The sequence below is a fragment of the Chrysochloris asiatica genome, unplaced genomic scaffold (assembly GCF_000296735.1).
Source record: "Chrysochloris asiatica unplaced genomic scaffold, ChrAsi1.0 scaffold00129, whole genome shotgun sequence".
NCBI lineage: Eukaryota > Metazoa > Chordata > Mammalia > Afrosoricida > Chrysochloridae > Chrysochloris > Chrysochloris asiatica.
In genome coordinates this window covers 4,106,301-4,119,402 of record NW_006408647.1, presented here as the reverse complement: position 1 = coordinate 4,119,402, position 13,102 = coordinate 4,106,301, and the positions used below count along the sequence as shown (strand labels likewise).

Here is a 13,102-nt window from a genome sequence, read left to right as displayed (position 1 = left end):
GTCGCTATGGGTCGGAACTGACTCGACGGCACTCAACAACAACAACAATCCATGCCTCAGTTCCCTGTGATATAAAATGGGTATAATAAGTATCTAGTTCATTTAAACATCATACTATTGTTTTGTTTTTTCAATATGAAATAAAGACATCAGAATTTTTCATCTAAAAGTTCTACAGATTTTTTCCCCCTAATTTATCTACCACATTTGCAGAAATAGCATGTAATCTTAACTTGGCTAACTTTGATTCATTCTTCTGTCAACAAGAGTCTAGGGCTCAAACTCAGCTGACAATTGTTGAAGGTGGACGGAACAGAACAGACTGAACAACAGCACTATATTTCACACCTCAGAGGGATCTATGCTACAAACAATAACACCATATCTTTGTCAGTCAAGCATAATTATAGGGTTTGATAGACTGAGAAAAATGAAAACGCTTGTTAAAATAAGTCTTCTGATTCTCTTCTAGCTACAATTACAGGACTTACTTGATTCTGTGACCTATATATATTAGAAAGGCTCTTCTTTTTGAGGAAAAAGGATAGCAAAAGTATGTCTCACATTAACTCTAAAAAAATGGCCCAAACTGGGTTCTAAATTGGCTACATTAAAAACTCATTTTGTACGTTTTTATCAAACTCTTTGCTTCTTTTTGGAAAGTGAATATTCTGGTAAATCATTCCAACAAAATCATTTTGTGATTTCAAAGTCCAGCACTCAAAAACTTTCATTAAAGTCTTAGTAGCAATGTTTTATATAAGACATTCTGCCTTTATGAGAAAGAAAATTGAAAAAAGGACATCTAATGCTCACATGCAAATAAGTTATATACAGTATTATAAAATTTATCTGCTGTAGCCTTTTGTATCTAAGGCTCCTATGGGAGTAATCAATTTTCGTCAAATTGGATAAGACTTAGTATCAACCTGAATAGCTTCCTAAAGAGTAAATTGATACATAGGGTCTAATTCAAGTTGTATTTCCACTTTTAATTTATAAATGATCTCAATATGTAAGAATACAGAAATTTACAAAAAGAAGCACTTAGTCAAATGTAAGTCTAGTGTAATGGATCCAAGTTTTCCAAATCGTATCAAATTAATATGTAAATGTAAAGGTTCCTTAATTAAATATGGATTTTTTTCCCCTTTAGAGCATTACTTCAGGAAAGCAAAAAAAGGCAACTGTCAGTGAAAATGAAATCTGTCATTATCCCTTGGGCTAATGACTTTTTTCTTATTTATTAATAAGTGTCCTAATGCTATCTTCTGCACTATTGAAGAACATTCCATAACAAAGTGGAAGTGAATGATGTAAAAATACACTCAAGACACCAATTTTCCGTTTACAATCTTTCTGAATAAGCATTACAGACGCTCAGGGCTAGAAGGAAGTTCTTGGGATTCATCTGATAGAAGCTTGTGTCTAGGATTGCTGACCAGAGCAAGAATATTTAACTTCTCAGAGTCAATCTGTGCTTTACACTTAGTTTAAAGAGCAACTGAAGTTAAAATGTCAATATATACCTTTATAGTTTATCCACACTTTTATTTGTGGAGATAGGTGAACATTTTTTTCAAAGAGCACCTAAAATTAGAGAAATGAAATTTTCCTAAAAAGAAAAGTGTTTGAAAAAAATTTCAGTTGATGGAAAAGAGGTGGAAATGAAAAATGAAATCATGAGACGAAAAATTAAAATGATGCTAAAAATAGGAAGAATGTGGTCGCTAAAAATCAAAACTGTCAATAGTCAGATATTGCCTGTAGATAATATATTGTTAATAAATCTGTCAGAGATGATAATGCTACTCTTCATTAAACTTTATTCAGAAGCAAAAGATATAATGGAAATTTGTAATAAGCCTGATGGTGGTTGTGTGCCACTGAGTCTGTTTCAACTCATAGTATCTCAGTACAGGTTTCTAAGGATGTAAACTTTTACAGGGGTAGAAAGCCTCAATGTTCTCCTGTGGAAAGACTGGTAAATTTGAACTACTGGCTTTGCGGTTAGAAGCCCATCTAGCAATCCACTACACTACCAGAACTCCTTGTTATAACTCTATCTAAACTAAGGCAAAATGTGATGTTGTTGTTGTTATGTGCCATAGAGTTATTTTGTTATGTTCTGACTCATAGGGACCCTGTACAGGATTTCCAAGGCTGTAAATCTTTACGGGAGCATAAAGCCTCATCTTTCTCCCACAGAACAGCTGGTAGTTTCAAATTGTTGACCTTGAGGTTTGCAGCCTGATTCATAACCACTACGCTACCAGAGCTCCTTAAGGTAAAATGTGATGGAAGGCAGATATTTCTTGCAAGTCATATGTGAAGGTTTAGACATTGGAAGTTTAAGATTTCATTACAAGGTGTTTTACTCAATGTTGTTGTTAAGTGCCGTCGAGTCGGTTCCGACCCATAGCGACCCTGTACAGGGTTTCCGAGGGTGTAAATCCTTACGGGAGTAGAAAGCCTCATCTTTCTCCCGCGGAGCGGCTGGTAGTTTCGAACCGCTGACCTTAAGGTTCGCAGCCCGATTCGTAACCACTATGCTACCAGAGCTCCTTAGGGTTCCCAAAATATGCTACCCAAAGTATTAGGGTAAGACTTCAATGTATTAGTAAAGATACTAGCCCACCAACAATATATCCCCCGCCCCCCTGCAGAGTCAATGGCTTTTTATCTTATCAAATGTTAACAACTTGAATTTTTTCAGCCAATAAAAAAACTCATGATTAAATTTATTCCTTGAAATCAATGCTTTTTGTTACACACATTATAACTTCTGGGTGTGACAGCATCAGTGCTTGTTTTAGCTCCTGCTTTTATAATATAGATTTACTTATATCAATGAGTCCTGGTGTAGTGCTGTAGATAAGCACTGGGCTGCTAATGGCAAGGTCAGTGGTTTACTCTTACAAGTCACTCTTTGGACACCCCACACAAGGTCATTAAGAGTTGGAATCCACTTGACAGCACTTAACAAACAAACAAACAAACAAAACCCATTAAGATCAAGGAATTTGACCCATGGCCTGCCAAACATGTTACAGTGATCTGTATCATCACACTAATTCATAAGGAATAGGAAATATGTGGTAAGCAGAAAGGACTCAAAATCAGGCATATTTAATTGAGTTCCAACATTTCAAACACTAACTGTGCAACCTTTGGCAATCTAACCTCGCTGAGCTCAGTTTCCTCAATCAAAAATGGGAATAGTAACATCTGAGGCTTACTGGGAGAACAAAATGAAATGAAGGGTATAAAGGACCTACACTAATGTCTGCCATATACAAAGGGCTTAGTAAATACCAGTTCTCTTTTGTTTTGTTTTTTCTGGATTAAGAAAAAAAAAATACATTTTAAATCTTTATATAGAGAATGCAGACTAACAGACTGGCCCCAAGAAAGCAAGAGCTAAATGGCTTGGGGAATCAAAGAGGAAATAATTGAAATCTGAAAATCAGTATAAGGCAGAAGTGAGATTTAACTACTACTTGGCATGCCTAATATTTACATCTACAAAAAGGAAGCTTGAATACTCTATTCTAAGTACAACCTCTAGAGTTTCCTGGAATACTAGTTTGTTTCTAACTTTAAAGAAAGAGACTTAAACATGAAACCAAAGAGTAAAGGTTCCTAGACCTGGGCATGCCATCTGCCTAGCATTAAGCCAAAGTTGAAAGTCAGTTACAGAAGGAAAGTCATTTCCAACATGATTTATGTCCCATCCTTAAACGTGGCAGGAAGACTGCAAAAGATATTTGGAAGCCAATGTTTCCTCTGAATAAAGTAAGTGTGTATATGCTAAGCCTCTTTCCCTGGTCCATGATGGTCTGCTAGATAAGTTGCCAGTGTGGAGTCTGGGAACCTTTGAGCAAAATGGCTCTCTGGGATGAGAAACTATCTCAAAGCCAATGATCATTGCTACCGTAAACGAACAGTACACAGTATAAACACTGGGGTCAGTCAACAGATATTCAGGATATTACTCAAAAACACATCAAGCTCAAAGCTGACAAGATAATCTGTTCCTGTGAGCTCAAAACAGACTGGAATGCTGTAACTATGACCTACCCAAGGAAAGAAAAAAGAAAGTGAAACTCTCTAAGGGCCTCATCTCTTACTCTTTATGCAGGCAAAACTCCAACAGACTTCAAAGAGAGTGTTGCCTAAGGCAGGAGAACTGGAGGAAGCCCACAGGGGGTATCATTTCCATGATCATGTGGCCATCTACATTTGGTGGACTGGCAAATGCAAATATTTCAGATATAAATTTAAACAGATGAAAAAAGAAGTGTGAAATAGCTTGGAGATTTGCTTGCAAAGGAAACCTCAGAATTCCAGGAAAAGCATTTAAAATCAGGAGCTTTGTAAATTATTCCCCAAGATGACCAAAGAGAGTAACTGGTTTGTAATCATATCAAAAATAAAATGCTTTTGTTTTGTTTTAAATCAACACCTACCAAATTATCAATACTGTACTTAAACAACAGTTTCCCAAGCAATGTTCAAACCACGCCCCCCCCCCCCAAACTTAGGTAGCTGTTAAAAGGGTCAGTAATAGTTTTCTAATTGGAAAACAGATCTTGACATTTTAACAAAGCTTTAACATACATGATCTTGATTAATGGAAAACACTCAAAATGAAGCAGGTATACTTACAGGAGGACCTATAGCAATGGGAGGGTGGAGAAAAGGAGAAACAAGAGAGAGAAAAATTAATGAGTATTCAAATATAAAGATAAAATGAAATATTAAGTCAGCATAATCATCAGCAGAATGCCATCAAAGTCATTTCAAATTCAATGATTCTTAAATTCTTTTTAGATTTCAACCCCTCTGAAGCTTCAAAAAATGCATATTTATACGTACAAAAAAAGTTTTTCATTACATTTTAAGTTTTCACATGCCATGAGGCTTTGTCTATAGATTGCTTAGCATAGCTATATTAAATGAAGACCGTATAACTTATATATACCCAATTTTTGATAAAATGTGAATTAGGAGAATCTTTGGCCATTTATGGTAGACTGTTTGTTATTGTTGTTGCCAAGTACCATTAAGTCAGTTCCAACTCATAGTGACTCTGTATAGAGTTTCCGAAGCTTTTAAATTTTTGTGGGAGCAGAAATCCTCATCTTTCTCCCAAGGAATAGCTGGTGAGCTCGAACAAGAGACCTTGTGGTTCGCAGTCCAGTGCTTATGGTATAGAGCCACCATGCTCCCATATGATTTTTTGGGAGAATTTATATATAACTTCTTGAGATTGTTAAAACAGCCAAATCAGAACTGTACTCATTATTTCTTTTGAGAATATTATCCATTCATCAATATTGTCAACGAATTAAACTTAAGTCCTTAACTTCATATTGGTTTCTTTGAAACTATATATTCTCAGCAAAATAGAAGCAAAAACTAACAGGATTTCAAATTTTCATACATCACAAGCCCAATTGTAAACATCACTTTTCATCTTTGTTTAAAACTATGTAGTTAAGCTTAACTATATATTTAAGAATGTTATTGTTGTTGTTAAGTGCCGTCGAGTCAGTTCCGACCCATAGCGACCCTATACAGGGTTTCCGAGGGTGTAAATTTTTACGGGAGTAGAAAGCCTCATCTTTCTTCTGCGGAATGACTGGTAACCTGGAACTGCTGACCCTAAGGTTCGCAGCCCGATACTGATACTGCTATGAAATTCAGAAAAGAATATTCCTCAGCATTCTAGAATCAAAACTTTCCTTTTCTCTGTTATTGTTAAGTACCATTAAGTCAATTTCAACTCATGGTAACCTCAGGTGAGAGAGCAGAACTGCCCCACAGTTTTCTTGGCTGTGATATTTACAGAGGCAATTCAACAGGTCTCTCTCTCATGAAGCCACTGGGTAAATTTGGTCCACCGACCATTCTATTAGCAGCTGAGCACTTAACCATGGTGCCACCAGGTTTCCTTCTTCCTTTAGCTACCTTCCTCTTATCTTGCAAGGAAAGACAGAAGACCTGATGAAATTCCATATGGTCATTTCCATTTTCAGACTCTTGAATGTTAAAAAAACAAAACAATAAGTAAACTCACTTATTTGGATATCTTGATTCAAAAAAACATGTGTTCTTTTGTTTAAATTTGACTTTTTGCTTCATTTTGCAGCTAGGGATTTGGCCTAAAAGCAAAACTCCACTGGCATGGGTGTCAAGACAACTGGTTTGGTTTCAAATTACACTAACAAAAAGTTGCATGGCCTTGGCTGATTCACCTGACTACTCTGGCCTTCCATTTATATTTAAGCACAAAATGAAAATACTGTATTGATTGCTAAGGCTCCTGTCATCACTAAAATTATATGGCCATACAAGGAGAATAAAACTTCCTCCATTTTGAAAAGAATGAGAATAAAAGCATGACAAAATTGTGCCAGTTGGATAAAATAATTATATAACTTTCCAAGATGTGTACCCCAAGCATCCCAAGGCAGATGTTTTTGCAAAGAACCTACAGACATTTACTGGCCACCTACGAAGATGGAAGCCTGGGTGTTTGCCACACTATGTGCCACTAAGAAACTCTGCACTGTGCAAAGGAAGGACAGACTCGAGGCACTAAATCAACCAAAATTGGGTGCCAATGATTATTAAACTGTAATTAGCAATAGTCTGTAAAATTTTACTTCCTATAATTTGCTAGGCATAAAACAATTGGGGGAGTGTAGCTTAGAAGGTTTAAGCATACATACTTATATGCTTACATGCAACATACATACAGATGCTTGAGATCCACAATAGAATACAATAATTAATTAGGAGGAACAGATGCGGAAACCTAACTGGAACATGAACGACACAGAGCAGCTGAAAAAGAGACTTACCAGATTCTCCTCTTCGGCCCCTCTTCCCTCGTTTCCCTGGAGGGCCTGAAAAAAAAAGAAAAAAAACATTTTTAGTACGATTTAACATTTTGTCTTTTCCTGCTTCAAAAATGGCTGGTAAATAATCTGTATACATTTTATATCCTTGCTTTTGCCTACCCATATCAAGAAAGGAATAAAATATTTCACAGGTCCAGCATGGTCTATGGTGTTTCACTACAACTCTCAAGCTTCACTTAATTATAAAAACTGCTTTCGATGTATAGTCAGATCCTGTTACTGAAGAAACACTAAATAATCAAGAGTTTTGTTCATCTTGCATGGATATCATCAATAAAGAAAAGTTTTGCTAAGCAAGCTGGTGGTATTGGGATTTCCTGTTTATTAGAGAAAATTATTTTCTGAAGGTTGGTGGCCCAGAGGTTAAATGCTTGACTGTTAAACAGAAAGGTCAGTGTCTCAAATCCAGCAGCGGCTCTGCAAGAGAAAGAAGTGGCAGTCTGTTTCCACAAAGATTTAGAATCCATGGGCAGTTCTACTCTATTCTACAGAGTCGCCATGAATTAGAATCAACTCAAAAGCACCAGTTTTTTGGTTTTGTCATATTAATAATTGTTGCTATTGTTAACTGTTGTAGAGTCAGTTTCTACTCATAGGGTTCCCAAGGAGTGATTGGTGGGTTTGAACTGCTGACATTTTGGTGTGCAGTTCAGTGCTTATCCTACAGGCCCCCATAATAATTAAAAGTACTGAATACATTCCAAAATACTAGGTGTGATCAACTGTGTGTATCGTAACAAATTAGGGATAACATTGTGAAGAATAGGATTGCCATAACACTTAATTTTGCTCATGAGGAACCAGTACATAGAGCAAGAGGCAGTCCTTTAAAGAGAACAAGAGAATACTGCATGGTTTAAAATCAGAAAAGGTGTGTGTCACGGTTGTATCCTTTCATGATACTGTATTCAATGTGCATGGTGAGCAAATAACCCAAGTAGCAGGACTTTATGAAAAAGAAGGTGGCATCTGGAGTGGAGTAAGACATATTAACAACAGTGATATGCAGATGACACAACCTTGCTTACTAAATGCAAAAAGGATTTTAAGCACCTATTGATGAAGATCAAACACTAAATTTTTCAGTATAGATTTACACTTCAACACAAAGAAAATGAAATCCTCAAAACTGGAACAATCAGTAACATCAGAATAAACAAAAGAAATACTGAAGTTGTCAAATATTTCATTTTACTTGGATGCACAATCAATGCCCATGTAAGCACCAGTCAAGAAATCAAATGACATATTGCAGCAGACAAAACTACAGCAAAATACCTCTTTAAAGGGTTAAAAAGCAAAGATGTCAAGTTGTAACTTGCGTCTTGACCCAAGCCATAGTATTTTCAATCACCTCAAATGCATGCAAAATCTGCTCAATGAAAAAGGAAGACTAATGAAGAATTGATGCCTTTAAAATATGGTGTTGGAGAAGAATATTAAATATACCATTGTTTGCCTGGGGAACAAACAATTCTGTCTTGAATGCTCCTTAGGAATGAGGATAATGAGACTTCATATCACTTCATTTGGAAATGTTATCAGGAGGGAGTAGATCCTGGAGAACAATTTATTTAGTAAAGTAGAGGATCAACAAAAAAGAGGAAGAACCTCAATGAGATGGGCTAATCTAATGGCTGCCACAATGGGCTCAAACACAGCAACAATTGTGAGAACAGGACTAGGCAGTGCTTTGTTATATGTATATAGGGTCATTATGACTTGGAACCAACTTGATGGTATTTGACAAAAAGAATAAAGATTCTCTTCAATCAGGTACTGAGTTCTCCTGAAAGTATTTTGTTAGCACGTATAGATCGGTTATGGAAGTCATTCTTATAAATATTTCTATATTCAATATAACTTTTAACATGTTAGAAATTCTCTAATTAAGAACCACCTGAATTTAAATAAGCAAGTCTTTTAACGACAAAGTGTTCAGATAGCAATCACGTTGTTGTTGTTAGGTGCTGTTGAGTTGATACTAACTCATAGCAACACTATGTACAAACAGAATGAAACACTACCCAGTCCTGCACCAGTTTCACAATCGTTACTAGGCTTGAGCCCATTGCTGCTGTCACTGTGCTAACTCCATCTCATTGAGGATTGTCCTCATTTTCACTCACCATCCACTTTACCAAGCATGATGTCCATTTCCAGGGACTGGTCTCGTCTGATAATTATGTCCAAAGTACAAGAGATGAAGTCTGACCATCCTGGCTTCTAAAGAGCATTCTGAATGTACTTATTCCAACCAGATTTGTTTGTTCTTTTGACTGTCAATGGTACTTTTAATAGTCTCCTTAAACAACATAACTCAAATGCATCAATTCTTCTATGGTCTTCCTTACTCACTGTTTAACGTTCACATGCATATGAGGTTACTGAAAACACCATGGCTTGGATCAGGTACATGTTCGTCCTCAAACTGACACCTTCACTCTTCAACACTTAAAAGAGGTCTTGTGCAGCAGATTTGCCTAACGCAGTATGTCATTTGATTTCTTGACTTCTGCTTCCATGAATGCTGATGGTTGAGCCAAGAAAAATGAAGTATTTGACAACTTCAATCTTTTCTCCATTTATCTTGATGTTATTTATTGATCCAGTGGTGAGGGCTTTTGTTTTCTTTATATTGAAGTGCAATCCATACCAAAGGCTATGGTCTTGGATCTTCATTAGTAAGAATTTTAAATCCTCTTCACGTTCAGCAAGCAAGGTTTTATCATCTGCATATTGCAGGTGGTTAATGAGTCTTCCTCCAACCTTGATGCCATGATTCTCTTCATAAAATCCAGCTTCTCGGATTATTTGCTCAGCATACAGGTTGAATAAGAATGGTGAAAGAATACAATCCTGTCACACATCTTTCCTGATTTAAACCACTCAGTGTTCCCATGTTTTGTTCAAATTAACTGCCTCTTGGGCTATGTACACGCTCCTCATGAGCACAATTAAGTGTTGCAGAATACTCATTTTCCGCAATGTTGTCCATAACTTGTCATGATCCCAACACTTGAAAGCCTTTCCATAGTCAATAAACGCAGGTAAACATCTTTCTGGTATTCTCCGCTTTCAGCCAAGATCCATCTGACACCAGCAATGATATCGCTTGTTCCACATCCACATCTGAATCTGGCTTGGACCTCTGTCAATGTACAGTTGCAGCTGTTTTTAAATTAACTGTTTTGAACCACGGTTCTCATGTTTTCACAGAGGTTAAGAGTCAGTGTCACTTTGAAGACAAATAATAGCAACGACAAAGCTAATGATTGGTATTGAAGAATTATTTAACTTTTATGACAATTTTTTTTAATGGTGGAAAAATACAATGTTTTTCCCCCACTGAGCTGTCTGTAAAGACCACCAAAACAATTTTTTATCAAACATGGCACATGATTTTAGACATTCTTGACTTTGAAGTCATTATTTTCAATTATATACTTTCTGTCCTCATTTCCTTGAGTAAGTATACTTCTGACTGAATTATGGTTGAACAAAATAGAAGAGAAAAATTAGCCGATAATGAGAATGGAAGTCTTACAATATTTGCTGGGAAAAAATGGCCAAGAAAAATAAAGAACTGGCTGACTTTTTAAGAATGAACTATAAAGTAGGACTGATGACTTCCAAACTCTAGAAAGTTCAAGACACAGGCAGCACAGGTCTTAGCATCCAGCAGACTCTCGATGTGATCCGGAGCTACTGGCTTCCACATGGAAACACTATCATCAGAAACAAAACATTAGTGGGCCAGTTAGTCTCTCCTCAAACCCTTACACAGAATAAGTCTGGCCATCTGTGTTATATAAGCGGTTAAGAACAGTCATGCAATAAAATCAGTTGAAAATATTTTAGGAAGCACGTTTGCAGCAGACGCCAAAACTGTTGTTAGAAATTTCAGATTTCTTTCTCAATTCTGGAATAAGTGGGAATTTTTACTATATTGAAAGTATTCTTAGCCAGATTGGAAGCAAAAGGAAAATCACATGAATAACAGGCAAATAAAAGATAAAAAATAAACCCAGTGGAATCCCAACACCTGTTGCTGTCAAGTTGATTCCAACTTATAGTGAGACTACAGGTCCGAGAAGAACCACCACACAGACTTTTCAAGGCTACAATTCTTTACAGAGACAAGCAGCTACATCTTTTTGCCAGAGATTGGCTGCTGGGTTTGAACTGTAGTCCTTTCAGTTTAGCAGTCCAGCATTTAACCATTGCATCCCTAGGGCTCTTTAGTACCCTGCTAGGTAGAAAAATATACTCACACTCAAATATGAGCACATGCATGCACACATGCATGCCTATTGTCATATTTGAGTATATTACAACTTGAGGGGTACCTCTTATCACACTGTATCTGACAGTGTTTCATTCCTATTCATAAGTTTTTCAGTAACTAATTATGTGGTGCTGTAGGATAAGCACTGCACTGCTAAATATAAGACTGGTGGTTCAAACCCACCAGCCAGTCCTTGGATACTGTATACAGGGTTGCTATGAGTCAGAACTGACTCAATGGCACTTAACAACAACGAAAATAACCACTCAGAAATGGTCTGCCTCTCTTACTTTCTAGTTTGTTTTAGTGTGGAAGCTCCATTGAAACCTATCCACCATGGGTGACCATGCTGGTATTTAAAATATTGTTGGCATAGCTTCCAGAATCATGGACTCTCAAAAGCTACCAAAGTGCGACAAATTGACAGATGACTGGTGGCTCTTTAAGATTATAAACCATATTTTCTTCTGTTTCTGTTACACTAAGAAATATTGTTAGTACTGTATCTTCATTATGCCTGGTTTACTCAAAGTAGCAACTGTAGAACACGGGAAAGACTTTAGAACCCGCCATAAAGAGGCAAAGAAAATGAAAAGAATAAATAATACACATGAGCCAAAACCCCACAAATTTATTAGAGTGTTGTCAAAATGACACAATGAACTTATGCTCTGATATGCTCTTTTTGCTCAAAATACATGGTTAATTATAAAATAAAAAATAGATTTTATAAGTGTTTGGCTTTAAAAAAAAAAACAACAACATAAAAAACAGGCATGAACATCTCCACAGACAAGAAATGCAAAGAAGCAAGCTGGAATCAAACCATGAGGCTGCTGGGAACTAGTTCTAGAAGCAGAAATGATGGTTGTTTCATTTCTGAGTGACAGGCTCCACGTTCTTAAACCAGAGTCAGATAACGTCTTAAACCTTGGGACTGGTAAATGCTGAATAGAATTTAGGTTAAAAATCTGGTTTAAAGACTAAAGAACATAGAATATAATCTCTGATTCCGAAAATGAACAAGATTCTGACAGTTTGATGTCTGACTCTGATACCACCAGCAAAAATCTAGGGCAGAACTCCTAAAACACTATTTTAAGACTGATCTTATCAGTCAGGTAAACACAAATATATAATGACTTAATAAGAAAGGACGAGTACAGCACAAAGAAAGGGGGTAGAGAGAGTGCCACCAAAAAATCCCTCCAAATCATAATGGAAAAACAAACCAAAATTGCAAAATACTTAACAGGGATCCCTTCCACGTTAATTATTTTAAGAAACCATGTGACTATGACCAATATGTCCTGGTGTGGCGCTGTGGGTTAATGCGCTGGACTGTAAGGTCAGCTTGAGCTGCAAGGTTGTCGGTTCAAGTTCACCAGCCACTCCTTGGACCCCCATATAGGCTCACTATGAGTCAGAACAAACTCGACGGCACTTAACAACAAAAGAAAAATGAAAAAGTGACATTTAATAAAGAGCAATGGGTTTTAAAGAAAAAACAGAAAAAAAAAAAAGAACAAGTGTATCTAAAAGAAAATTCCTTAGAAATCCTGAGATTAGAAACCAGATACCTATTAAATTTTTTTAAAAGAAATTAACCAATTAAATACTAGCTGGATATAGGTGAACAGAGAAGAATTAATGAACTTAATGAACTGGAATATGCAGAATGCAGTCCTGAGAAGCAGCCTATATATATATATATATACGTTGTTGTTATTGTTATGTGCCGTGGAGTCGGTTCCAAATCAAAGCGACCCTGTACAGGGTTTCCAAGGTTGTAAATCTTTACAGGAGCAGAAAGCCTCATGTTTCTCCCGTGGAACAGCTGGTAGTTTCCAACTGCTGACCGTGAGGTTCGCAGCCCGATTCATAA

General features: G+C 36.6%; 1 protein-coding gene across 1 annotated transcript in view; it reads right to left on the bottom strand.

Annotated features, from left to right (window-relative positions):
- Positions 1 to 13,102, bottom strand: part of COL25A1 (collagen, type XXV, alpha 1) — a 668,242-nt gene that overhangs the window by 327,620 nt on the left and 327,520 nt on the right. The window contains exons 3-4 of the mRNA XM_006869318.1: positions 6,870 to 6,914; positions 4,669 to 4,676 (exon numbers count right to left, since the gene is read on the bottom strand). Coding sequence (XP_006869380.1) covers positions 4,669 to 4,676; positions 6,870 to 6,914 — 53 coding nt within the window. The remainder of the gene's footprint in view (positions 1 to 4,668; positions 4,677 to 6,869; positions 6,915 to 13,102) is intronic.